At 44.4% G+C, this 26,229-nt stretch overlaps 1 protein-coding gene across 4 annotated transcripts in view; it reads left to right on the top strand.

Annotated features, from left to right (window-relative positions):
• The window catches only part of cracr2aa (calcium release activated channel regulator 2Aa), a 39,437-nt gene extending 17,543 nt beyond the window's left edge, over positions 1-21,894 (top strand). For all 4 annotated transcript variants that reach the window (XM_048257002.1, XM_048257003.1, XM_048257005.1 and 1 more), the window contains 11 exons: positions 450-521; positions 2,909-2,954; positions 3,354-3,433; positions 4,613-4,829; positions 5,905-6,042; positions 7,085-7,220; positions 17,911-17,992; positions 18,305-18,419; positions 18,993-19,094; positions 19,418-19,494; positions 19,714-21,894. In XM_048257002.1, coding sequence (XP_048112959.1) covers positions 450-521; positions 2,909-2,954; positions 3,354-3,433; positions 4,613-4,829; positions 5,905-6,042; positions 7,085-7,220; positions 17,911-17,992; positions 18,305-18,419; positions 18,993-19,094; positions 19,418-19,494; positions 19,714-19,798 — 1,150 coding nt within the window. In that variant the 3' untranslated portion in view covers positions 19,799-21,894. The remainder of the gene's footprint in view (positions 1-449; positions 522-2,908; positions 2,955-3,353; positions 3,434-4,612; positions 4,830-5,904; positions 6,043-7,084; positions 7,221-17,910; positions 17,993-18,304; positions 18,420-18,992; positions 19,095-19,417; positions 19,495-19,713) is intronic.
• The last annotated feature ends 4,335 nt before the right edge of the window (positions 21,895-26,229 follow it).

The raw sequence follows: 26,229 nt of genomic DNA, 5'->3' as shown, positions 1-26,229 counted from the left end.
ACACACACACACACACACACACACACACACACACACACACATACACACACACACACACACACACACACACAAATACACAATCCTCAGAATTTTGGAGCAGGCCTCACAACTGCACGAGGAGAGAGTGCTGTCAGTGTATACCCATAAATACACGCACACACACACCTACTTCTCAAAACTTTGCGCTGACCATCACACCTGAGGACTCCGCAGGACATGGTAACATCTGTTGTCCTAATGTACTGTATGTGCTGTTCGGTCAGGTGGAAATGGGTCCAGGTGACGGGCCAGATAACAATACTTGTTTGTGGGAGGCAGGTTGCTGTAGAGTGCTGTAGAGACTAGCCGAAGGTCAGATGCTGTGGTGCGTTGGCGACTGGTCAGACGCTGTGTGTTCGCCCATGGTTATGCTGTGATTGCATCATTGTGTTTTGTCTTTGTTCCCATAGTGAGATGTACCGAGTCACTGAAGGTCTGCAGAGGGAACGGGCCAGTCTGCTGAAACAGCTAGACCTGCTGAGGTGGGAACACACACTCTAACACACCTCACACACATTCACACATTCTCATTCACACATACACATAAACACATGTAAGGATCCTAATTACCAGGCTGATGATAATCCTTTCAATCATATGTGGACTCTTGTTCAGCTACTAAGTGTGGGCCTGTTGTGGGTCTACTGTCACATGCTTGTCACATGTCCATTGGAACAGTTAACTATAGGGACAGGAAATGTAATCAAATGTGTACCTTAGCATGTCTTTATTGATTTACTGTCACTACAACAATGGTCTCAAGTCTCGAATTCCTAAATGTTCCTTTAACCTGTTTATTAGGTTTAATTTCATTTAGAATCAATTGTTGTATTCATTTAGATGTTCACTTTTCCTAAAATGTTCCCTCATTGGTCCTGAAAAGTGTAAATTATACACATCCTGAATGAAAATTACACACACACAGACACACACACACACACAGTCATATATACACACACACACACACACACACACACACACACACACACACACACAGACACCATATTTCATCTCATTCATTTAAGACCTTCTTGGTGGAGCAAGCGTGGTCGAATCCCAAACAGCCCAGTCTCTCGAATCCCAAACAGCCCAGTCAGAATGCCAAACAGCCCAGTCTCGAATGCCAAACAGGGTTTAGAATCAATTGTTGTATTTCCAACAGTAGCGGACAGCTTCCACGTTTCCTTCCCGCCACTCTTCCAGTTCCCTCATTGGTCCTGAAGAGTGGCGTCATTATACACATCCTGAATGAAAATTACACACACACACACACACACACACTCCCGCACACACACACACACACACACACGCACACACAGACACCATGTTCATCTCATTCATTTAGACCTTCTTGGTGGAGCAGCAGTACTTGAATCCCAAACAGCCCAGTCTCGAATCCCAAACAGCCCAGTCTCGAATCCCAAACAGCCCAGTCTCGAATGCCAAACAGCCCAGTCTCGAATGCCAAACAGCCCAGTCTCGAATGCCAAACAGCCCAGTCTCGAATCCCAAACAGCCCAGTCTCGAATCCCAAACAGCCCAGTCTCGAATCCCAAACAGCCCAGTCTCGAATCCCAAACAGCCCAGTCTCGAATCCCAAACAGCCCAGTCTAATCCATAACCTTCTATTGTAGCCTTTCTATATCAACCCCAATGTTACATTGTGAACGGCGTTTCTACAATACTGGTAGTCAGATTTGTGGGTTTAACAGGGTTTAGAATCAATCAGCCCAGTCTCGAATGCCAAACAGCCCAGTCTCGAATGCCAAACAGCCCAGTCTCGAATCCCAAACAGCCCAGTCTCGAATCCCAAACAGCCCAGTCTCGAATCCCAAACAGCCCAGTCTCGAATGCCAAACAGCCCAGTCTCGAATGCCAAACAGCCCAGTCTCGAATGCCAAACAGCCCAGTCTCGAATCCCAAACAGCCCAGTCTCGAATCCCAAACAGCCCAGTCTCGAATCCCAAACAGCCCAGTCTCGAATCCCAAACAGCCCAGTCTCGAATCCCAAACAGCCCAGTCTCGAATGCCAAACAGCCCAGTCTCGAATGCCAAACAGCCCAGTCTCGAATCCCAAACAGCCCAGTCTCGAATCCCAAACAGCCCAGTCTCGAATGCCAAACAGCCCAGTCTCGAATCCCAAACAGCCCAGTCTCGAATCCCAAACAGCCCAGTCTCGAATGCCAAACAGCCCAGTCTCGAATGCCAAACAGCCCAGTCTCGAATCGAATCCCAAACAGCCCAGTCTCGAATCCCAAACAGCCCAGTCTCGAATCCCAAACAGCCCAGTCTCGAATGCCAAACCCGCTGTTGAATCCTGAGTCTGTGTCACTTTGGATAAAAGCATCTGCTACATACCGGTCAACTTTAACTTTCTTTAGCCCGATTCTGGGCTGTCCTTTCAGTTTCTGTTGCCTGTCCAGTTCATTCCTACAGACCACATATGCACACTCAAGCAATCAAGTAGCAATTTTTCATTGATTGCTCAGTCACTGATTCCTTATGCCAAAACAGTCCTGCAGCCCCTGTCCATGGCCAAAATGACCCAACTCGTAAGAGGAACCGTTGGCTTCTTGTGTCCGGGCTCTGAGGCTGCTGCACCAAGCCCTGGTTTCCTCTGTTGAACTTGGGGGGAAAGATTAAACAAGTGTCTATGTAGAGAAAACTTGCTGATGATGTCATATGTTCCACTGAGCATGAGCACGTATTTCTTATCATCTTATCCTCGGAAGGAAACAGAAACACCCGTAGACACACACACACACACACACACACACACACACACACACACACACACACACACACACACACACACACACACACACAGACAGACTTATCTTTCCCTTTTTATCACTTTTTTCTTTCTCAGGGAAATGAACAAACACCTTCGGGATGAGAGAGATATGTGCTATCAGGTGAGCATGCTGGGAAAGGCCCCAATAGATAGCCTTTACACACACACACACACAACGCAGAACTAGGCCAAGAGAGTACATTCAGCTTTTGCCAAATAGGCTTATTACTAGCTGTCATAGCAAGCATCCTGATGGACATCAACAAGTGAAAGACATTTTTACGTGTATTCATTTCTGCATGTAATCTTTCTTTGTTGTTAGTAAAAGGTCTTTAGCTCCTACTCCCATACAATCAAGCATCTTGACACCTCAGAGACAACTGAAAATGTTTACACTCCATGAAGGATCAACGTTGGTTTATCTGTATTCACTGTTACTCAAGCATCCCGTTTGTTTTGTACATCAGTGCTGTGATTTCGGACTGTTAGTGAATACTTTCTGGCTTTGCCTGCTTCCCAGAATCCCAAGAGTTTGTCCTGGAGTCAGAGATCGGCTTCCCTCAGCTCCAGATACTCCGAGCGGCAGGCGTCCTTAAAGAGGTACACATCCGTAGACATGTGCGCACCAGATGGCTGATACTATCTATTAGGTCTACTTGGGGTTCTGCACATTTTTTTCTTTTGCAAATCTAGTGAATTGGTTCACTGCCTTTACAGTCCTGAAGTTTTTTTTTTTTTTTTAAATGTATGCTTTTGCCACCAGTTTGCTGGAAGGGCCAACATTGAATATAATGAAACATAGTCAGCCCTTGTCACTGTTTTTGATGTTGTTCATACATTCTGACTGCGTAAGAGATATAGTCTCTTAAGGAGCTATAGAGATCTTAATGAAATAGTATTCATACCCCAAAGTCATATCATTATACAAGATAAACAGCAATGAGTTATTTCCTAATATACAAGGGTCTGTTTTCACAGAGTATTTATACCCCATAGTCACATCTTTATTCAAGATGAACAGCCATGAGTTATTTCTTAATGTAGCATGAAGACTAATAATGCAACACTCAGGTTGTTCATCTCCAGGTTAATTTCCCCAGAAGGGATTTTTTTCTTGTAAAGTGCTACACAGACCACTATCTGTTGTGTAATTGAATAAAGAACCCTCCTTAAGACTGGCATATTGGAAGAAAACAATGTATTTAGCTAGATGGACTAAAATGGAGCATGCTGCTTTTCCAGGCTGTTGTTGCTCCAGGATGTTATCCTTTTTTGAAGCTTTCTCAGTTCGTATGGTTACCATGCTCGTTGTTTTTTACGTTTTGAATGTGGCACTTTCTATTTAAGGCTGCATAATGAATGGGACTACTTATTATGTTGTGACAGACAGTTAGGCATTTCCATAATGACTAGATGTCAATCTCGGATGCTTGGTTTTGTTTCTTTGTTTTTCTGTTTTTCTGTTTCAAACTTTCTGCTGTGGGTGTTGTATTGTGTAGAATACACCACTCCATTTGATTAGTCTTTTCTCCCACTCTGCAGTCAAGAGGGAAATCAAGCTCAATTTGCTTCAATTGTTCTACTTCTGCCTCTGTTTACCTCTGGAACAAAACACAGTGTTGGTGCAGCTCTCCACTTTCTCCAGTTCTACCAGATGTTATTGAAACTGAAGAAAGAAAGAAAGAAAGAAAGAAAGAAAGAAAGAAAGAAAGATGTTTGTCCAGTGCAGTATGAGCAAGCCCATGTTACCCATATGATCCTCTGTGGTCTGACTTGCAGTGATACAGAGGAAGAGGAAGTCCCGCCCCACTCTAAGAGGAAGAGCATGATGGGATTGAATGGCCACAACGCACTGCCTGGGCAGGAGAACCTGCCCCTCAGCACTGCTCCGCACAAACACCTGCAGCGCATCATCTCCATAGAGGAGGACCACCTGCCTGACCTCCTGCAGGAGGAGCCCAGGACTCAGCTCCGGCATTGGAGCGAGGAGGAAGGGGTAGGACACATACAGGCATGCACACACGCACATATGCATGCGCACACACACACACACACACACACACTCACAAAAACATGCATGGATGCACACACACCCACTCACATTAGAGGTCGACCACAGGACAGTTTTGATCCTTATCGATACATATCGTTATCGGTCTTTTTTTGCTAGTATGTCTGCCTAGTACATTAGAATTGGGACTTATTCTTAAACTGTTATGTCATGCCTGGACACTATAGCCTGTCTTATTCAAACAGTATTTTACCAGTATTCATTCATTTGCCCATATGGACAGTTCTTCCTACATTAAAGTTTAAGAATGAGTGACTAACTCTTGAAAAGTATGAAAAGTATTTGTAAGCATTCCTTTTGATATACGTTTGTTAATTACCATCCCACTAACCAAACAGCTACATACCGGTAAATCAAAATCAGCCCAGATGGTCAACCAAATATCAGTTATTGGCCAATAGACTACTGAAGCCATGACCTAGCGTTGTCAAGGCAGCAATGGTCACTGGACCTAAACAAACCAGTCTAACCATAGAGGTGACCATGATGGTGGCTTTCTTAGTATTTTTATATTTTTACAACATTTCTAAGACGTTAAATTTTTTTTATACTGTAGGAATCATATACTACAACACACATTCATACCAACATGATCAAATTTGCGACTACAGAGTTTTGTTTTAGCATGGGTTTCCTCAGTAAAAGTTTTTTATTTTTGAGGCAAAAAATGTCACTCTTAACATCCACCAATCTTTGATACGACGTAAAATATCCACTGGTCACTGGAATTGTGTTTCTTTCTATTACACCTACCAGGGAATCTGTATTATGTGGCTAAGCTGCTGCCTAGCAGGTAAAACACATTTAAATGGCTATAGCCTAGCCTACATTTAAAACAATTTATTAGCGAGAAATGATGCCACATGTCTACATTCTATTGAAGCCACTTCAAAAGTTTGTTTAGATTCAGATGGAATGTCACACTTCGGTACTCTATATAGAGCCATTAGAAGCATCCACATGTCTGTGGCTCCTGAGCACACATGCCTTTTCTCCGCAGGATTTGGAGGAGGGCATTGACCTGCAGATGAGTAACATCTACCCACCCAGATCCAGCACCCCCAGCTCTGAGAACCGTCGCTCTGACACCCCCATATCCCCCCGCCACCAGCCCATCGGCAAGGAAACCGCAAGCAGCGTAAGTGGACATCTTGGGGACCTAAGGGGGTCCTAAGGGGGTTGTTTGTTTTTTTTTGTTTTTTTTTTAATCCTGGATTCCTTTTTCTTTTTTTGTTTTGTTTGTTTTTCTCTTTCATTTATCCAGACAAGTGCAAGAGAGACAGCTCTAAGCACTTGGACTTTCAGGTTGTCAAAACTACAGTTAACTACAGTCAACTACAGTCAATTACAGTCAACTACAGTCAAGTACAGCTTCAGCTGTTGATTCTGATTTCGGTCTGAAGCAGAAAATTGCTGTGTCTCCATCAGGGAGTTCCTCGGAGAAGGATTAAGAAAGCACAGAGACGGTTGAGTTCATCAGTCCATAGACATACTGTACACACACACACACACAGCACACTGACGCTCTCTTCAGACAGGGGAAAATTACAGGGGTGTTTTTGCTAAGCTAAAAATGGCCAACACAGGTGTATTTGTCTTGTTTCTTTGTGCCGAGTAATTTTCACTGAAGTGGCCAGTCGAGATGCCATGTTCTCACAAGACTTATATTCCAGAATGTCAGCAGTTGTTACTGGTATCAGTCAATCATCCAAAATGCTAATCCTGCTGAATAGAACTCTTTGTTCCATGACATTGAGGTCTCCATCCTCGCCTGTCCATTGTGTGGGTGGGCACACAGGAGTCCCTGCACTTGGAGGCCCGCTGTTCATTTTCTTTCATTGTGACTCTCTGAGCCTCTCAAAGCCTCTCATTACTGGGTAGTTATCTTCTGTGAGTTTAGACACCACTCTCTACCTACCTGAGGCCACTGTGTGCAGAAGGGGGAGATGCTGTGTCTATGAACAGAGTGGGCTGTTAGGCTATTCAGTGGTTTTGACATCCATGATGATCCACAGATGGGGCTTGAATTTACATACACAAGAGGGGCATGTTACGGTTTCAGTAACGACTGCTGTCTATATGCTCTCTCTCTCTGTCTCTATCTCTCTCTCTCTCTCTCTCTCTCTCTCTCTCTCTTCTCTCTCTCTCTCTCTCTCTCTCTCTCTCTCTCTCTCTCTCAGGTTGAAGGGACGCCCTCTGCTGCTCCAGACCGTCTTTTTAAGATTGTTCTGGTGGGAAACTCAAGTGTGGGGAAAACGTCCCTGCTGCGCCGCTTTTGCAACGACAGCTTTCACCCCGGCACCTCAGCCACAGTAGGTGTGTGATCATTCAATACTCTCTCATTTAGCTGAGATGCATGTGAATATCAGCATGATGTCCATGCCCCCTGAGAAAAAAATGTAACAAGGTCAGAATCATCAGCAGATATGAACAGTTCTGATATGTCTTGCTGATTAGGTCTCTGGGAAGCCAACCTGGCTGTCTAATGTTTTAATGATGCTTGATAGATAAATGGGACATATTTTACTTCTAGCCTAAGTTGAAATGCTTTCTTTATTTTTCATGTGTGAAGGTCATTAGTCAAAAGACGGACTAGGTCAGGGATTCCCAAACTGTGGTACGTGTACCACCGCTGGTACACAAGCTTCCACTAGGGGGTATGCGAGATGAAATGGTCAACGTCGGAAAGGTGTTTAAAAAATGTTTTTTGTTAAAATCTTAAGCCTATGCTCTCTTTTTTCTTCTGTGTTTCCTAATGTTGTTCTCCACACTGGTCCAAAGGGTCTCTTTCATGGGGGACAAGGGGTTAATCCATGACAGTCTCAGTATTTAATTGTTTGCCATCACTGAGCATAATACTAAGTTATTTCAACTATTTTCATGCTTTATCATCACTAAATTCTCCCTGATCTACATTCCAGACTTCTGAATACAATGTCCAAAATGGTGCATTATGAAGAATAAAATTAATATTATGAAGCTTCATAGTCAAAAAATGTATTTCATTAAAAGAAAGAACAAATATGTATCTTTATCTGGTATAAATCCCGTTTGGATCATCAAGTGCCCACATGGTCATTTGGGGGTCCAAATATGGGGTTCCAAGAGTCACCTCTGCCGGAGAGGGTTTTTGGACCCCCATAAAACCCCCACCAGTGATACCATACCCTTCAAATTCATTTTGGCAAGAGCAGGGTTCCCACATATAACAAATAATCCTGTTTAGAATAAATATGATCATTAATTGTGGTGCTAGGGCCACCCAAACAGTGAAAAATCACACATGCCGTCAACATTTTTTAGGACTTTGGTGACCCACCTCTCACCCAAACAGTAAGGAATGTTGATTCTGCCTCCAGAATTGTGTAGTACAGGCTACAATGAACTACCACACCAGTTCCCAGCCCTCTACCACTATTAGAACAGATGTTATGGGCTTCCAAAAATGGCAGAAGATGAAATGTGAAATTCCAATGTGTCAATTAGGGCCGTGGCACCTGAAATTCAAATGGACGCCACAGGCAAACCGTTTGAGATATTGACCTGAAACTTCAGATTCCTTTGTTTGGTAACATAAGGCATATATTCACCGCTTTTCAGTAAAATCTGGGAGGTGTCATGTACATGATACCCCGATATTGGCTGTTTTCACATGGAATGACCCATTGATAGAAATTCTATATCATGCATCCCTACAATTCTTGGCTCACACTGGAAAGAGAGTGTGTTGTAATACAGTATACTCTCTCTGTGTGTGTGTGTGTGTGTGTGTGTGTGTGTGTGTGTGTGTGTGTGTGTGTGGTAGAGAGAGGAATGACGCAGGAAAAGCAGACTGTAAAGAGATGATGAGTGTGTTTGTGGTTTGTGTTTGTGTGTGAGTGAGAGAGTTTAAATGCTGATATTTGTAAACTATGAAGAACCACTGGGGCTACTGGTTGTTACTTCTTATTGTTAATGCCGAGTTGTTTGCAGAATGGTTTAGTTTTCCGCAACATCACCAACACTTCTACCACCTTCTCCACTTCATCTGAATTTCTGTCCTGCTGTACTGTATTTTCGCAAAAAACTACCTTCTCAGGCAGTATGCGAGTGTTTGCAAACGTTCACCAAAAACGGCAGAAACCTGTTTGCAAACGTTTGCAAATGTTCACCTATGTTTGCAAATGTTGAACACACCTCTGGCCTTGTGAAAGCTGTGAAAGGAAGAGCAGTTGTGCTGTGTTGTCCAAAGCCACAAGAAACCATGATGCACACAATTAAAAAAAAATCCAAAACAAAAAAAAGATTTGTAACATACAATACACAGAAACTCAAACAATTACTATGACGATACAATAGACATATACAAATAAAATGTGTGCAAGGTCTGTTTATTATAATAATATTAATAATAATACAAAAATGTATATCTCTTTAAATGCAATTTAAACAAGACCACACACAAGAACAGTTTGATTTTGGACTGGTTTCACTCAGTGGGTTGCATATTTTGACCATCCAAATAAGAACTCCTGACACTTATTCATATTCAGTCTTCTAATGTGTGTAAAAATGTAATTCGCTAGAGGGGGTGGATTAACTCTCGACATGCATAAAGTATAATGCAATTAAAATGGATGGAGTTTATTAACATGGATTTGCATCTGTTGCATCTCTACCAACAGTGCATGTTTCCCCGACGACCTAACATTTTCATCCCACAGCTGATCATAGCCCTTCCCTTGATTTAGAGATTGTCTATTTTTCATTTGCATGACACAGTGGACAAAGCAGGTGTGCATGTTCTTTAGCTGAATTTCATAAATGTGCATAGAATATGTGAATGAGCTGAATGGATGCCCAGCTACTGAGAGTTTCATTCTGAGAGTGGCCGTGTACACTTTAGAAAGAAAATAAAGCTCAGCAGTATTGTTCTACCGTTTCCTTCTGCTAGGGCATGATTAACTAAGGTCCCTTTCACCAAATGGCAGAGGCTTCTCAGAGCCACTGGCCTCACTGAAAATAGCCACATCACAGACTCATCCCTGCCTGCTTCTGAAGTCTGACAGCCTTTAAAGGTCCTGCCAGAGGTTGCTCTCCAGCATGTGGGCTCACTCACTCAGCGACTGACCATCAATCAATGGTGCCAGCTCTTTCATCTTGACACAGCAGAGCCCTTTTTCCGGTTTATTCTGCAGAGATATGAATGCCACATTGATTTTGTTATGACTGGGTGGAAACCAGGAGCATGTGGGCAGCAAAGCGTGATATGAGTGCTTTGCTTACTGACCTTACTGTCTCTTCTTTCTGACCAGACTCGATTTCTTTGTTGAGTTGTTTATGATCAAACTGGTAATTTCGCTCAATAATGAATTTAAGCAAAAGCCACCAATTATTACTGAACCGTAACTCTGGGGTTTAGATACCGGATCATTACATTATCAGGACGAGGAGAATACTGAGGAGCGATTTTACAGTTTTGAATTTATTTTCTTTTTATCCTTTTCATCCTCTATCCTTGCAATGAGGAGGCAGTGGTCCAGAGAGTTTACGATGTCTTTGAGATGGTTCCAGTGAGGAGACAGTGGTCCAGAAAGTGGACAACTGTCTCTAAGACGGTTCCAGGAATGCACCCTCTCCTAGCTTAATTTTAAAGTCTCCTTGAACTCGTCCTGCTCTAACAACTCCGATTTAGCTTTGCATTGTGACACCGTCACATTAATTTAAGTGTTCCTTTACATTTATTATTGCACGGAACATTATCTTGATTTCCTATAATGTTTATGTATGAGGAATGATATTCATATGTATATCTGTGTAATATATGTATTGTCCACTGTGGTTTTGGTAAGAATGTGGGGTGTCTCTTTAAGGCCTCGGCCGCCCGCGATTGCTATGACCACGCATACAAGCTTACTTAGGGGGGTGCGTCAGGTGTTTGGGCGGAGGGTGGAGAGATTCAGCAAAGGCAGGGTGTTTGAATGCGTGGCGCCAGTATTGTTTGCTGCAGCCACATAGAAAAAAAGCTAGTTCCCTTGGGTTTGAGAATTCCAAAAAAACACGTCTTAAGAGACTGCTTTAAGGGAGGAGAGGAGAAAACATTGTGCAACTGCATAGACTGTACCTCATACGCGCGTCTCCAGCAAGAGGACGTGCCCGGACCCCAAACTTCAACTTCAAGGTTAACGTTGCCCGACGCTCAACGGATCTGGTGAGATCTATCTCGTTTGGGTATTTTTTGGCGTGGTATATCACTAAAATCAGCGCTTGACCTTTTGCCTTTTTTGTTGTGGATTATTTATTTTTCGCTGCGCTCCGACAGAGGATTATTCTCGCGGCCTACCTGTTTCCTGGTTGGAATATAAAGACTATAGCGCGATCCTGGGAAAGACCTGAAGTTTTCGTTTAGTTTGGACTTTTAGTTTAATTTTGGGGACTGAGACAAGGGGAGAGATTCAAGTATTGTGTGGTTGCACGGGATAATTGGTGTAATAATAATATACTGCGTTAAGCGCGTCATTCAATTCAACTGTTTGGTCGCTTTTTCTTTTTGTTCAGCGCCGCCTGAATATTTGTTGGTTGCTGTGTGCTTTTATTAACGGCAGTATACCGGCTCTTATGCATATGTGTTGGTGTAATAAGGCCAAAAGTATTTGTGACAGTATTGAAGCGGTTTGTTATTGTCGATTACTACTTTCATTCCCAAGAACCCCTTTGTGCGCTTATAGTAACACAGCTGTTTAAAAAGGACGAAAGGGCTGATTGTTACAGATGGTGGCCCGATGCGAGGGAATGAAATGTAATTTTTTGACTTTGCTTTATTATTATTATAGTGCGGGGAATATTGTCTGCTGTTGTTAACTTGTAATTATATCCTGTATATTGCTGAACACACCAAAAGCAATAATTGCTTACACACTACACTGCTTTGCATTGAATATTAAGCACTGTTTATTACGAAAAAGGGAGATATGTATCAAGAAAGTGGTCCAGCTCTAATTGAGCTTGACCTAATCCCAGGACGCAAATCTCTGAGCATGGCACCCGGCTTCTACACCTGCATCAGGGCACGGCCTAGTGAACCGCACCATGAACCAAGGGAGATGCATGGGTCACTAGAAGAAATCCTGTGGGGAAGTAACATCACTAATTAGTTCACTTTACCTGTCAGACCCAGAAGAGAATGAACAAAGCATTGGAGATGAGGGAAACACATCTTACCTCACACTTCCTGCTCACAAACCATTACCACCGACTTAGGTTCAGTCATGGACAGACTAAATACGCTGGAGAGATTCTGTTAATAGTGCCTTGAACAGAGAAGCAGGTATAAGGAGTTATGTGGACCGAAGTGTTGAGGTGCTTGAGCAATGCATGATAACAACACTGAAACAGTTTGAGGAAAAATTAGTGGAGTGCTTACAAAGGCGTGATGAAAATGGAAAGCAGAAATGGAACGGCTGAAGCGCGCCAGCCTTGTTGCTCTCCCCGAGGCCTTATCCACGCATCGGAGCTACTATTCTTCCACCTCATAGCCGCTCCACTCCTGCTCAAGTTTCCTATGGTGTTCCATTGGCACCTTGTTACCCAGTGCGTTCACACAAACTCATGCTTCTCTTAGCACGGCAGGGCCTGTTATGACCCCGCTATCAGTGGCATCATTCCTCTTCTCACCAACGCGGACCACTCCTGACATGGCAGCTAGTTCTGACAGTGCTGTGCAGCCCCTTTCCCTCATGTTCATGAGCTCATTCCAAGCCAACCAGCTCATAGTGTGGTAGGTGCCCAGCTTCAGACACCCTTCACGGGAGCACTATCTCAGCCACCTACACAGCCTTTTACACTAAGCACGAGCCTCTCACCTCTTTTGAGTGCTTCAGGTAGCCAACCCACCCTCAGACCTGCTGTGGTTTATTCCAGGCCGGCTATACAGATGGAGTTTCCTTCTTTTAGTGGGTCCAGGGAAGTGGCCGATGTGCTTAATTTTGTTGATCGCTGCGAAACATTTTTTGCAGTGCGGCCATTGTCTGATGCAGAGCTGATAGGCGCCCTGTCCAACACGCTTTTAAAGGGCCAGCACATAGCTGGTGGATGGTGGCGAAAAACAATGTGCACAACTGGCCTGAGTTTAAGGACGCCTTTAAGGATGCCTTCCTCCCTCCTGATTACCTCACCGAGGTAGAAGAAAAGCTACGGGACATGGTACAGTTGCCAGATCAGTGTCTGAGGGATTTTGCTTACGACTACCGTGCTCTGTGTCTGCGGTGGAAACCAGACATCACAGAGACTGAGTTGGTGCGCAAGATCCTGAACAACTGCAACCCTCGAATAGCTGGCTGTCTCAGGGGCACCGTCACAAACGTGGACCAGCTGGTTCAGATTGGCACCCTGGTGGAGAAAGACTGCAGCTCATCTAAAGAGTACTGGGGAAAGGTGGACCAGCAAAAGGCCAAGGAGAAGGGCTTAAAGAAGACCCAGGACAAGGGGCCTTCTAAGGATGCCAGGAAACCTGCTGATGTGGTGACAGTAGTGCAGCTGGGACGGAAGCCTCCAGTGGTGCTCCCTCCATGTCCCAATTGGAGTGAGGGGAAAGCAGTGCCATGCTGTGTTCGACACTGGATGCACCTACTCACCATGCAGCAGAGTGTCTGGCTGGAGCTGGCTCGCGACGGTGAGCCACTGAAGCCGAAAGTGATAACCAGAGCTTTGCCCTGGCCAATGGAAAGACTTATGGGGCTGTGGGAAAGACACAGCTTTTGTACACCTGGCATGAGGTGATATGGGCTCTGGAGACATTTATCATGGCTGACAACCACCTGGCTTTCCCCTGATCATCCTAGGCTTGACTTTCTTAGCAAAACCTCCACCATCATCAATATGGGAGACCAGACCTATGGAGGAAGGGACCCAGGGGCTATACTTTCCATCCTTTTCTGTCTCACCCGGCCAGAGGGGAACATTGAGGCAGGAGCCTGAAGATCGCTCCAATGCCGCCTATATGTAGCTGTTCCCCGCCCAGGCTCATTGGGTCCATTTCCATCATTGGGAGTGGCGCCCCTGTTTTTCCAGACCACCCTCCAGAGGTCAGGAAACTGTTCCAGGCCTGGCCCATGGTATGCTCTGGGACACTAGGCAAGACCAGAGTTGAGGAACACCGGATCTTCACCACTGACGAGGTGCCTGTCCGCTGCAGGGCATACAGGGTGTCGCCTTTCAAGCGCAGATCATCGCTGACCATGTGGAGCAGATGCTCAAGGATGGCATTATTGAGCAATCACAGTCTGCCTGGGGTGCTCCGTGGTCTTAGTGAAGAAGCCAGATGGCTCCATTCGATTTTGTGTGGATTTTCGGCGTCTCAATGCCAAAACCCACCCAGACGCCTACCCCATGCCTCTGATCCACGAACTATTGGAGTCTATGCACGGTGCAGCAGTCTTCAGCACCCTTGACCTGAAATCCGGCTATTGGCAGGTCGCCATGTCCGCAGACAGTAAGGCCAAGACAGCCGCGGATAACCCCCATGGGCCTCTACCAGTTCAGGTGTATGCCATTTGGGCTCATGAATGCCGGAGCCACGTTTCAGCGGCTAATGGAGAAGGTCCTGGGGGAGCTTAGAGGGAAGATCTGCTGTGTGTACATTGACGATGTCATAGTCTTTTCGCCAACGCCTGAACAACATCTCCGGGATCTGCACGCCCTCCTAGAGAAGCTCCATAAGGCTGGCCTGACACTTAATCTTAAGAAGTGTGCCTTTTCCCGCAGGAGCTGAAGTTCTGGGCCAATGAAGCTTCGACAAGGGCGCAGCAGGTGGATCCAGAAAAGACTCTGGCAGTGACCATGTATCCACCGCCCACTAACATAAAGACCCTCCAGCGTTTAGGCCTTGTGGGGTGGTACCACAAATTTATTGACCATTTCGCAGACCTGGCTGCTCCCTTGAATCGGCTGAAGAGGAAGGATGTAGAGTGGGTCTGGTCAGAGGAATGTCAGCACAGTTTTGATCAGCTGAAGAGGGCACTGGCGGACGCACCTATCCTCATGCAGCCTGACACCTCCCTGCCATTTGAAGTCCACACGGATGCCAGTGATGTGGGTTTGGGGGCTGTGCTGGTGCAGAGAACAGCTGAAGGGGAGATGGTGATCGCCACGATCCAGGGGTTGCGTGGGTGCAGAGTGCAATTACTCCACCTCTGAAAAGGAGGTCTTGCAGTCGCCTGGGCTGTTGAGAAGTGGAGGCACTACCTTGAGGGGGCGGAGTTCACTATACACACAGACCATGCTGCCTTGACCTGGGCCTTCAATTGTCCTAAAACCTCCTCTCGGCCTGACTCGCTGGATCCCCCGACTCCAACAGTTTAAATTCAAAGTCCAGTACAGGAAAGGCCTCCATAACATCGCCTGATGCCCTGTCCCGAAGCTACACCTCCCTCTTCAGCTGCAGTCTGTGTGTTGGCTAATGCCTCAGATTCCTCCGATCTGCCCTCTTCCCCTGACTGAAATAGGGAAGGCACAAGAAGAGGATTCAGAGGTCACAGACCTAGCCAAAGAGGCAGACACCCTTAGTAGGCTGGACAGGATAGGCTTCACAAAGTTGCAAGGCCTCCTGTATCGACGGGTCGCCTGTGAAGGAAGGGGGGAAAATATCAGCTGGTCGTCCCAAAGTCTCTTGTGTCTGTCTTTCTGGCCTACTTCCATGATCATCCCTCTGAGGGGCATCTGGGCAGGCTGAAAACACTCCTGAGGATCCTTGAGGTAGCCTGGTGGCCATCCATTCGCAAAGACGCAGTGGAATCACGCCAAGGTCTGTACCCATTTGCCAAGTCTACAAGGCTGAAAATCAGAAGCCGGGCTGGCCTCATGCAGCCTACTCTAGTGGAGGACCCTTGGGAAAAGCTGGGATGGACCTCATGGGGCCCTTTTCCCAGCAAAAAAAAGGCAACACCTTCCTTCTCTCGGCCCTGGTGGATTACTTCACAAAATGGGTCGAGATGTTCCCTTTAAAAGATGGCAAGGCACACCGCATTGTGTCCGGCCTTAAAGGATGAAATCTTCACCCGCTTTGGTGTCCCACGGAGTTGGTCTCGACCGGGGCCGCAGTTCACTGGCCATGAAATAGCTAACCTCTGCAAGACCTGGGAGGACGCAGAAATTCACCACCAGTTATCACCCCTGCCAACCTCACGGAGCGTCCAACCGGGTCCATCAAGACAATGATTAAGGCCATATGTGGGGACCAACATAAGAACTGGGACCAGTGGATCAGGGAGTTCCGCTTCGCCATCAATGCTGCCCATCATGAAACCACAGGCCGCACACTGCAGAGCTGGCGCCGAAGAACTTGAAGGGTCCACTGAGAGACTCATCAGTTCACCTCCTACGCCACAACAGTCACCATACACACTCCTGGAGAGACAAAAACAAATGAATGAGCAAATCAAGAAGAGAGTTGAGGCGTGTCAGTCCAGACAAGCCAGGTATTACAATACCCACAGGAGAGGGGCACAACTCCTGCCGGAGACCTGGTCTGGGTCCGCACTCACCCTCTCTAAAGCATCAGAAAACTTCTCATCGGCTTGCTCCAAGTGGTCAGGTCCAGCTACTGTGGTGAGAAAACTAGGCCCCATCAATTACCGTGATACAGTGGAAATGACCAGGACAAAAAATGGACACTGTTAATGTGGTCAACCTGAAACCCTACTGGGTTCTGGCCCCAATGCCTCCGGGTTGGGGATCTGTGACACCGCCACATTAATTTAAGTGTTCCTTTACATTTATTATTGCACGGAACATTATCTTGATTTCCTATAATGTTTATGTATGAGGAATGATATTCATATGTATATCTGTGTAATATATGTATTGTCCACTGTGGTTTTGGTAAGAATGTGGGGTGTCTCTTTAAGGCCTCGCCGTCACATTGCTATGACCACGCATACAAGCTTACTTTAGGGGGTGCGCCAGGTGTTTGGGCGGAGGGTGGAGAGATTCAGCAAAGGCAGGGTGTTTGAATGCGCGGCGCCAGTATTGTTTGCTGCAGCCACATAGAAAAAAGCTAGTTCCCTTTGGGTTTGAGAATTCCAAAAACACGCCTTTAAGAGACTGCTTTAAGGGAGGAGAGGAGAAAACATTGTGCAACTGCATAGACTGTACCTCATACGCCAGCTGCCTCCAGCAAGAGGACGCGCCCGACCCCAAACTTCAACTTCGCGTGGTTAACGCGTCCGACGCTCAACGGATCTGGTGAGATCTATCTCGCTTTGGGTATTTTTTGGCGCGGTATATCACTAAAATCAGCTTTGACCTTTTGCCTTTTTGTTGTGGATTATTTATTTTTTCGCTGCGCCCGACAGAGGATTATTCTCATGGCCTACCTGTTTCCTGGTTGGAATATAAAGACTATAGCGCGATCCTGGGAAAGACCTGAAGTTTTCGCTTAGTTTGGACTTTTAGTTTAATTTTGGGGACTGAGACAAGGGGAGAGATTCAAGTATTGTGTGGTTGCACGGGATAATTGGTGTAATAATAATATACATGCTAAGCGCGCCATTCAATTCAACTGTTTGCGCGCTTTTCTTTGTTCAGCCGCCTGAATATTTGTTGGTTGCTGTGTGCTTTATTAACGGCAGTATACCGCTCTTATGCATATGTGTTGGTGTAATAAGGCCAAAAGTATTTGTGACAGTATTGAAGCGTTTGTTATTGTCGACATTACTTTCATTCCCAAGAACCCCTTGTGCGTTTATAGTAACACAGCTGTTTAAAAAGGACGTAAAGGGCTGATTGTTACAGCATTGCATGACTACCTTTTCGAACAGTGTCTTTGTGAGAATGGATGGATGTGTGGCCTTCATTACCGTTCTGAGAGTAGCGAAGTCTTAGCATTTTTGCTATTCCTAATTACGATGTTATCATTAGGAACTGGATAAGATGAGATGTCTAGTTCCGTGCATACAGTATGTGTGACAGATTTGTGACCAGTTACGGCCCTCTGTGTGTGTGTGTGTGTGTGTGTGTGTGTGTTGTGTAGGTATTGACTACAGTGTGAAGACCATTACTGTGGATGGCAGCCAGGTGGCGCTGCAGATGTGGGACACAGCGGGCCAGGAGAGGTGGGTCTGGAGTCGCTTACCCAATATCAACGTTGAAAGCCTAGAAATCAGAGCCTGTGCTGTTTAAACCAGCCTCCCCATATCTCTTCCTGTGCTGTTTAAACCAGCCTCCCCATATCTTTTCCTGTGCTGTTTAAACCAGCCTCCCCATATCTCTTCCTGGTACCTTCATAGTCTTTAGTGCAGTCAACAATCATGTTTCAAAAAAAAGAACTATGAATTATGCATGTGAAATGTGATTGTTCAGTGAGCTGCATGTTTTCATTCAGATAGCCATGGCTGTTCTTTGAAATCTCTCCCACCTGTCCTCAGGTATCGCAGCATCACCAAACAGTTTTTCCGCAAGGCGGACGGAGTGGTGGTCATGTATGACATCACAGCCCAGCAGACGTTCACTGCAGTGCGACAGTGGTTGACCAGTGTGCAGGTGTGGCATGTCGGTACATTTTTTGGTGGGGCGTATGATGAGCAAACAAAAATAAAAAACAATAGAAAACACAATTTAATGTTTGTTGTATAAAAGCAATATGGCACTCACAATCCTGGGGTTGGTAAAGAATGTACCTGCGTCTGTGCTTACCTGCTGCGTCTCTCATGTGTCCTTCCCAACGCCACTCTCACTTGTGCCATATTGCTCACATATTTATTGCCCCTAAAGTTTTTTAGGTTTTTAAAGTCATTTTTTCATGGTAACATTTTCTTGATCTTGTAGAGTTGTAGATGACCCTGTATTCAGGCTTTAGGGAATGTACTACTTTTATAAAAACAGCATGTGTATGAAGAAATATGTTTTTTTTTTCCAGTGTAACACTTTTAATAACGGTGGTGGTATTGTTTCCCCACTCATTTAATTGCACTAGATTGCTAAGGTAATGAGTTATCACGTCATGCATTGAAACTGCCAAAGTAAAGACAAATATCCTCAGTTCAGCTCTCTGACTCACTGTGTGTGCGTGTGTGTGTGTGTGTGTGTGTGTGTATCTTGCTGTTGTCTTTATAGGAGGGGGCAGGTGAGGACATTCCCATCATGCTCTTGGCTAATAAAACTGACCTGGAAGGGAAGAGAGAGGTGCAGGGCCGCATGGGCGAGTCATTAGCCAAGGTGAGGAAGGGGTATGGGACTGTGTGTGTGTGTGTGTGTGTGTGTGTGTGTTAGGGACAATGGCCACTAAGTTAGTGTCATGAGCCAGTTTAATAAATGTGTGGACTTGATTTAGAGCTTCTATAAGGCTGTGTGGAAAGAAATGAAGGAGCAATGAATCACTAAAAATTAGTAAGTATATCTTTTCCCTCTATTTTGTCTGGTCATTAGGTGGTCAAATGCATCCCACCAGCATTCAAATGACAGACCAGCAGCATCTTTCTTTTCCTCTCTTTTTGTTAGTGTCTGAGGCCATCACTGACCATGTTTTCTTCCTGTTCCAGGAGCTGCAGCTCATTTTCTATGAATGCAGTGCTTACTCTGGTCACAGTGTGACTGAGGCCATGGTCCACTTAGCACGGTAGGATGACCCAAAGCAATGTGTGAAAATGACACATCAAGACACATTTAACATTCTGGTCTTTCAGGGATATTAAACTTAAGTAATTACATTCACTGAATTTCTAAAGGTTCAATTAAACACCTTGACACAGTCCACTGTTGAATGTTGCATGTTGACTACCTCATTAGAGGTCAGAAAGCGTAAGACTGACCTGTAGTGTCTGTTGCCCTTGGCCAGCCTTCTGAAGGAGCAGGAGGACAGGGAGAAGGAGAAGACAGTGGAGCTGCAGGGGAGCCCCGCAAAGAAGAAGTCCTGCTGCTAGCGCTCCTCCAGCAAGTAGCCTACAGCCCAGCACCCCCCAAAGGCCTCCCCCCCAAGCACACTCACACAACCACCACGTCCACCTGGCCCTGCAAACTAGAACGTCCCCATTATGGTCAGCGTTCGCTGTTCTGTGTACGGAGAACATGAACTAGGCTAGGAAGCGACAAGGCTTTTAAGTGGACCTGGCCCATATCTGGTGATCTGACGTGACCGAAGCTGTTCCAGAATCAGTTTGGGTCTAGGCTAGAGACCTGTGGGCACATGGTGTTGATAGTTGTGTAGACGTTTGGGGTATACTCTCTTTTCACCTATTTACATGGACACCATTGAAATTATTTAATGTGGTCACAAACAGTACAGACCTCTTCTTTTGGATTTCAAATTGCCATTTGCTCGGCTGCAGTTGGTAGTTGTGAACTCAGTGTAGTTCCGGTATAACCAGCTAACAGGAGCAGATGGGAAAGGTTTTGTTTTCTCAAACAAAAAACACAAACAAAAAGTAATTACAGCACATAACCCTCTTAACGTATATGTTACGCTAAATGCCTCTCAAGTTTTATCTTTTTCTTTGTGTTTATAAATGTAAAAAAATATTTTTAGAAATTTGTGAAAAACATGTTAACACTTAAGCAGTACCCAGACACATACACAAACACACGCACAAACGTACACACACGCACACACACACACACACACACACATATATATGTATATACACGCGCACACACACAAACACATGCTAAAGACACAAACGGTACATGTGCGGCTTTCAACAGCTCATCCCTACAAATGATCCACTCTGGGCTTATTTCCCTAATCCTAATTACATTTTATAACTGAGACGCTCCTCTAATAATAAGACTTGTCTGTGTAATTGATGCCTAATGTGGATTTAAATGATGTTTGCTGGAGCGCACTGCACCGAGGAGACCCAGAGATGAAGAATGTGTTTGTCTGCGTGTGTCTGTCACGACTTGAGACACGCAGACAAACAGTTGTGTTCATTTTGAGAATTGTTGTGGGCTTTTAACACACAGTCTGATCACGTAGTTGGTTGCCTTTGTCTCATACAATGTGCTCACAATGTGTCAGCGGGAACAATATGGTGTAACACTTTCAGTAAGTTGTAAACACGCAAGCACCAAAGTGTCAAAGTATTAAATGTGATCTTTGGTGAGTTTTTATTTAATATTCCAAAGTTGTATACTGGCCAAAAAAGCACGAGGGGTTCGAGTTAAAGTCAGAAAGTTAAAACTCTGTAGAGTCTGGTACGGAAGGCTAGTAATGAAGTCTCATGGGAAAGCCCTTGATGATTTGTATGGGTTTTATGAAGGATACTTAGGAAGAAGCTTTAAGATGACACGTCTCGTTTGTATGTACGTGTATGTGGGGTGTGTGGGTGATACTTCAGAGTAGTGATTACATTACCTACTCTGTGTGTGTGTGTGTGTGTGTGTGTGTGTGTGGGGGGGGATGAGACTTCATAGTGACTACATTACCAGCTCCTTGTCAGAAAGAGAAACAACTTCCTAAACTGTAAGGCCTGTTTATTTATTCATTTTGTTTGTTTGTTTGTTTGTTTGTTTGTGTAACAGTAGCTAAGCAGCATTCCTTAATGAATTCTCTCTGTCATCCACAGTGAGTGGTGTGTTGTCGTGTATTCTGATGTACACCTAGTACTACCTTAGCTCCCCAGATTGCTGCAGATTCAGACAGATTTGTTCTGACAACAGTCAGTCCTGGTGGTGGCAGGTGTCGGGGTGTAAATGTAACGTTTGTGTGCGCTGTAAAAAACGGTTAGCGTACTCCGTGCACTGTAGGTCAGTCAAGTCATCTTTGTTGCTTTGAGTTATGTCCATGTGTAGTTTTGAGTTTATAGAGTGCTAATATTTTTTCAGTGAGTGCTGAACACTGTGTATTTGCACTTTGGCCAAGTTAAACAAATTCATCTCTCACTTTATGTAAATGGGCTTTGTGTAATATTACTGTGCACATGAATGTAGTTGTGGGAAATGTAAATAAATAATGTTATTGTATGGTTTTAATTGTTGAAATTAAAATTGAATAAAAAAAATAAATAAAGGATAAGAGTAATTTCCAGTTATGTATCTATCTGTCAATTGTTTTAGCCTAAAAAAAAAACTGTGTGAACTAGTTGACTATCCTAGAGAGTGGGCCGGAGTGGATGTTGGTGTTTGTAGGTTTGGCATTGCTGTCATACTGTACTTCTCATAAAGATCATTGTGATGCCAAGCCTCCAATATGATTGGGATGGTACAGTATGAATCTGGCTGGAGGCCATCCTTGGTGTTCGTGGACAATCAAAAAATAAGGGGCCTTTCCCCTTGACAATACTTCCTGGAGGGTGACATTGCTGAACATAGCCTATCTCATTTGAGTTCCTCAAGACAAACATCTGGCCACAGAATGCTTCCTAATATATACTTGTGTTTATTGCAATTGGTGTTATTAAGTTGATGGGTGCTATACTATATAGATAGATACACTTTATTCATCCCTAAAGGGAAATTACAGTGATAACACTTGTGCAAGCTCTCAGTGTGTGACCGACTCATCAGAGGAAGAGGAAGTGTTTCTGGCCTTCAGCAATAAACACTTGGACATGGCCTATAAAATGTCATTTCAGACAGGAAGTATTGCTGGCCCACACAATGTCAACACCAGAGACATTTTTAGGTTGGGGCAAAAAAAAAAAGAAAAGTGGATGACCAGTAGCTGTGGGGTTTTATGAGGACGAATGGATTCAGGGGCACAGGGACAATGACACGCGGAGCTCAAATTATACACACAAGTTCTATTTATTTGTGACTTAATTATAGCAATATGACTTCTCTTTTGCAATTGTGTTGATCTGCTATACTTAGAAGTTAAAAAAAGTTCTGCTTCATCAAAAGTAGTGCATCATTTACTATGTGTAGGCTTTGTGGACACTGACTTGTACACAAGTGCATGTGCATGTGATATTTCCTTCCACAAGGTTGTGCTGTAATGCAGGTCTGCATTGACCATGAAATGAACTTGGGTAACCTCAGATGTCTTAAAGAAAAAGCAGGCAGACCAGGGTCCCTATACATTTTCCATTTCAAAATTCCATACTTTCTCCATACTCAAATTTCCAAACTTCTCGGTAGATTTTTCTGACCATATTCTCGACATTGCGGCCACATCTGGTTTGGGATAACTCGGTGAAAACAAAGGTATGGACAACTGAAGTGAATTAAAAAATGACACTAATATTCGTCCATTTAGCTGGGTCATTTTTAGTTGTATCTTAGTTGTATCATGACGATGGGGACTGACAGTTAAGCTACACAACAGTAGGAATGGTTCATTATGACCTGAGTGAAATTATTAGTACTGCAAATGCAATAGTCTGGAAACACAAATATTTCTCCATACCATTGTTTCTTTTTTCCATACTTATCCAGACCTGGAAATTACTAAAATAAAATTCCATACTTTTCCAGGTTTTCCATACTGCGTAGGAACCCTGGCAGACTGACAGAGTGAAGTAGATGGGCAAGTAAAATAGTCCTCTTGTGACCTCTAGTGGACATGGGTAGAAAGAACAAATAAACATCACCAGTGCCTTCCAGAGTTTAATGCTTGATATTCATTTTGGCCACACATTCTTATCTTTTATTAATTTCAACAACCTTTAAAGCCCAAGCTCCCCAAAAAATTAGGAAAAAATGTGATTTACAATCTCTTGAAAACCTAATGATTTATAATGTTAGTCCAACAAAATCTAAAAGCAGTCATACTTAACATTTATTTGGCATGCTCTTCAAATAAATCTTACGCTCATAAATTCAAATACTTTTTAACGGTAAAAGGCAAAATGTCAATTTATGTAAAAGCAACCTGATAGCGGCAAGTGACCTCAACCATGAAATAACAAATCAACAATAATCTTAAAAACATTAAAATGCTTCACTAATACAGCAAACCTCAGCACTAAAGGACAGTCAGGACTGTGCCTATTCAAACAAAACTTGGGTCTGTTTTGCCAGTGAATACAATGTTTTTGGTAAAGAGAGTATATGTCTGTGTGTACATAATCAGCTTGTCACTACGTCTGTGTGTGTACATGTGCATGTGTGTGTCTCTGTGTGTGTGTGTATGTATGTATGAGAGAGTGTGTGCAGTGCAGTATTCATAAAGCATGACATGTCATCCTGAGGCTGGAGAGCACCTCTCTAAGCCATCACCTTGGCGACGACTGCGTTAAGGGCACAGGTGAAGACAGGAGCGCGAGCGTATGCCCACGCAGAACCACAGGTGGACACACAAGAGGGATCAGCGTGGGAGAACATGCTGCCGACGCAGAACCACAGGTGGACACTGAAGCGTAAGCAGCAGTGGACGCCCACGCAGACCCACAGGCGAGGCCGACCGCGTGCTGATGATGGCCAGGACGAGGCAGACCACGCACTGATGATGGCCAGCTTCACTGACATTGCGTGACAATGAACTGCCTACAAATCAAAACTAAACCTAGATCAGAATGTCCCGGCCTCACAGATCTCATAACGCACAGCTTTCAGCAGCAGCTGGACTTTGGACCCACAATGGCTGCCTTGCACTACTCCACTTGCACTACTCCACTTGCACTACTCCACTTGTACACTTGCACACTTTGCAACTTGTTGTTGTCCTGTTGTCCTGCAAACACTTCTGAACACACTTCTGCTGCTCTTACATAACTTGCACCACTATGCCACTTGCATACTTAGGTCAAACAGAACTACCTCAGCCATTTATTGGCCTGACTTTTGCACTATTATATTGACTGTCTACTGTATGCACAATTGCACAATTTCAACCCAAATTTTGCTGCTCTCATTTCTTCATTGTATGTGCCTTCTTATTTACTTTTTATATTGTTTACTTGGATGTTATGTTTGTCTGTGGACCTAATTGGTAAAATATGTCTTGTCTCCACCATGGGATAGTGGGAAACGTAATTTCGATCTCTTTGTATGTCTTGACATGTGAAGAAATTGACAATAAAGCAGACTTCCCCCACACCAGCTCGGCTTAGGCTTCCTCTGGATCAGATGGAGGTATGATCTGCTGCACTTCCAGTGGGTCTATGCCTCAGCAGTCAGGGATGGATTACTGCATGGGCCTACCGGGCCCAGGCCCAGGGGCCCAATGGGTCAGGGGGCCCTGAAGCCCAAGCCTTTGCATGGAATCACTGCCTCAATTTCAACAAATCAGGATGTAGACTATGAATCTCATTGAATTAAAGTATTGGCCATCCCCAAAATGCACCAGAATACAGGTAATCACATCAAACAAATAACCCCCACCCCCTCCCCTCCCACATATGCGACAATTAGTGGGGGGCCCTTAATACATCTGGGCCCAGGGGCCCGAAAGTTCATAATCCGTCCATGTCAGCAGTAGATGGCGCTAAATCCATCCCAGGCTCAGATGCAATCTGTGTATACTGTTGAACTCTACGGTCACAATAGAATACATATCCGATTCACTTCAATGCTGAATATTCATTACAGTTTTGTGACCAACTGACGGATCTATGGATCTATGTTTCATGGGCCTTGATTTTTTTTTTTTTTTTAAATAATGGTTTAATGACTTAGGAAAGCTGACTAGGGCTTAAGAAGGTAACTGACTCCATCTTTGTGCAAGCCTTTATGAATAAGGTATTAGCGAATAGACTAAAAGGCACAATCTGGAAGGTCTGAAGAGGCCCTGTGTTGGAGAGGAGGGTAAAAAGACGGCGTTCCATAAAGTACCTACTCTACTGCCACCCTTGATACACAAGCATGCACTCTGCACACACGCATAGGCACACACACACACACTCACACACACACACACACACTCTAAAGACACTGTTCCATAAAATACTTACTATACTGCCACCCTTAATGCACAAACATGCACTCTGCACAGAGTTTACACAAGCACAGTGTAGGGAGCGCTTAGCAGCACACATGCTAAGCACACCATGAAAGCACAGACAGACACACGCACACACACACATACACACAATAGAACCTAATACTGTATACCCTCTTGTAGATTAACTCACTCAGACCTTCAGTGTTACGCCTCTTGGATACACTGTGCAATACACTCTAAGTAATGAGCACGCACACACACACACACACACACACACACGCACACATTCTTAAGGTCATATAGCTTTGACAATAACATAGAACCCATGCAAACATCTCCAAAAACTATGACATCATAGATCTCCTTGATCTTCATCAATCTAAATGCTGTTTGCCACAGTCCTTTGCTTATCACAATGCAAAATATTGAACTACACGCCACTAAAATAGCACTTATCAATTATACTTGTTGGAACACAATAAGTCTTTCTGTGATTATTATATTATAAATATATAATAATATAATATATTATTT

The sequence above is a fragment of the Alosa alosa genome, chromosome 11 (assembly GCF_017589495.1).
Source record: "Alosa alosa isolate M-15738 ecotype Scorff River chromosome 11, AALO_Geno_1.1, whole genome shotgun sequence".
Taxonomy (NCBI): Eukaryota; Metazoa; Chordata; class Actinopteri; order Clupeiformes; family Clupeidae; genus Alosa; species Alosa alosa.
This window is presented reverse-complemented; position numbering and strand designations above follow the sequence as displayed.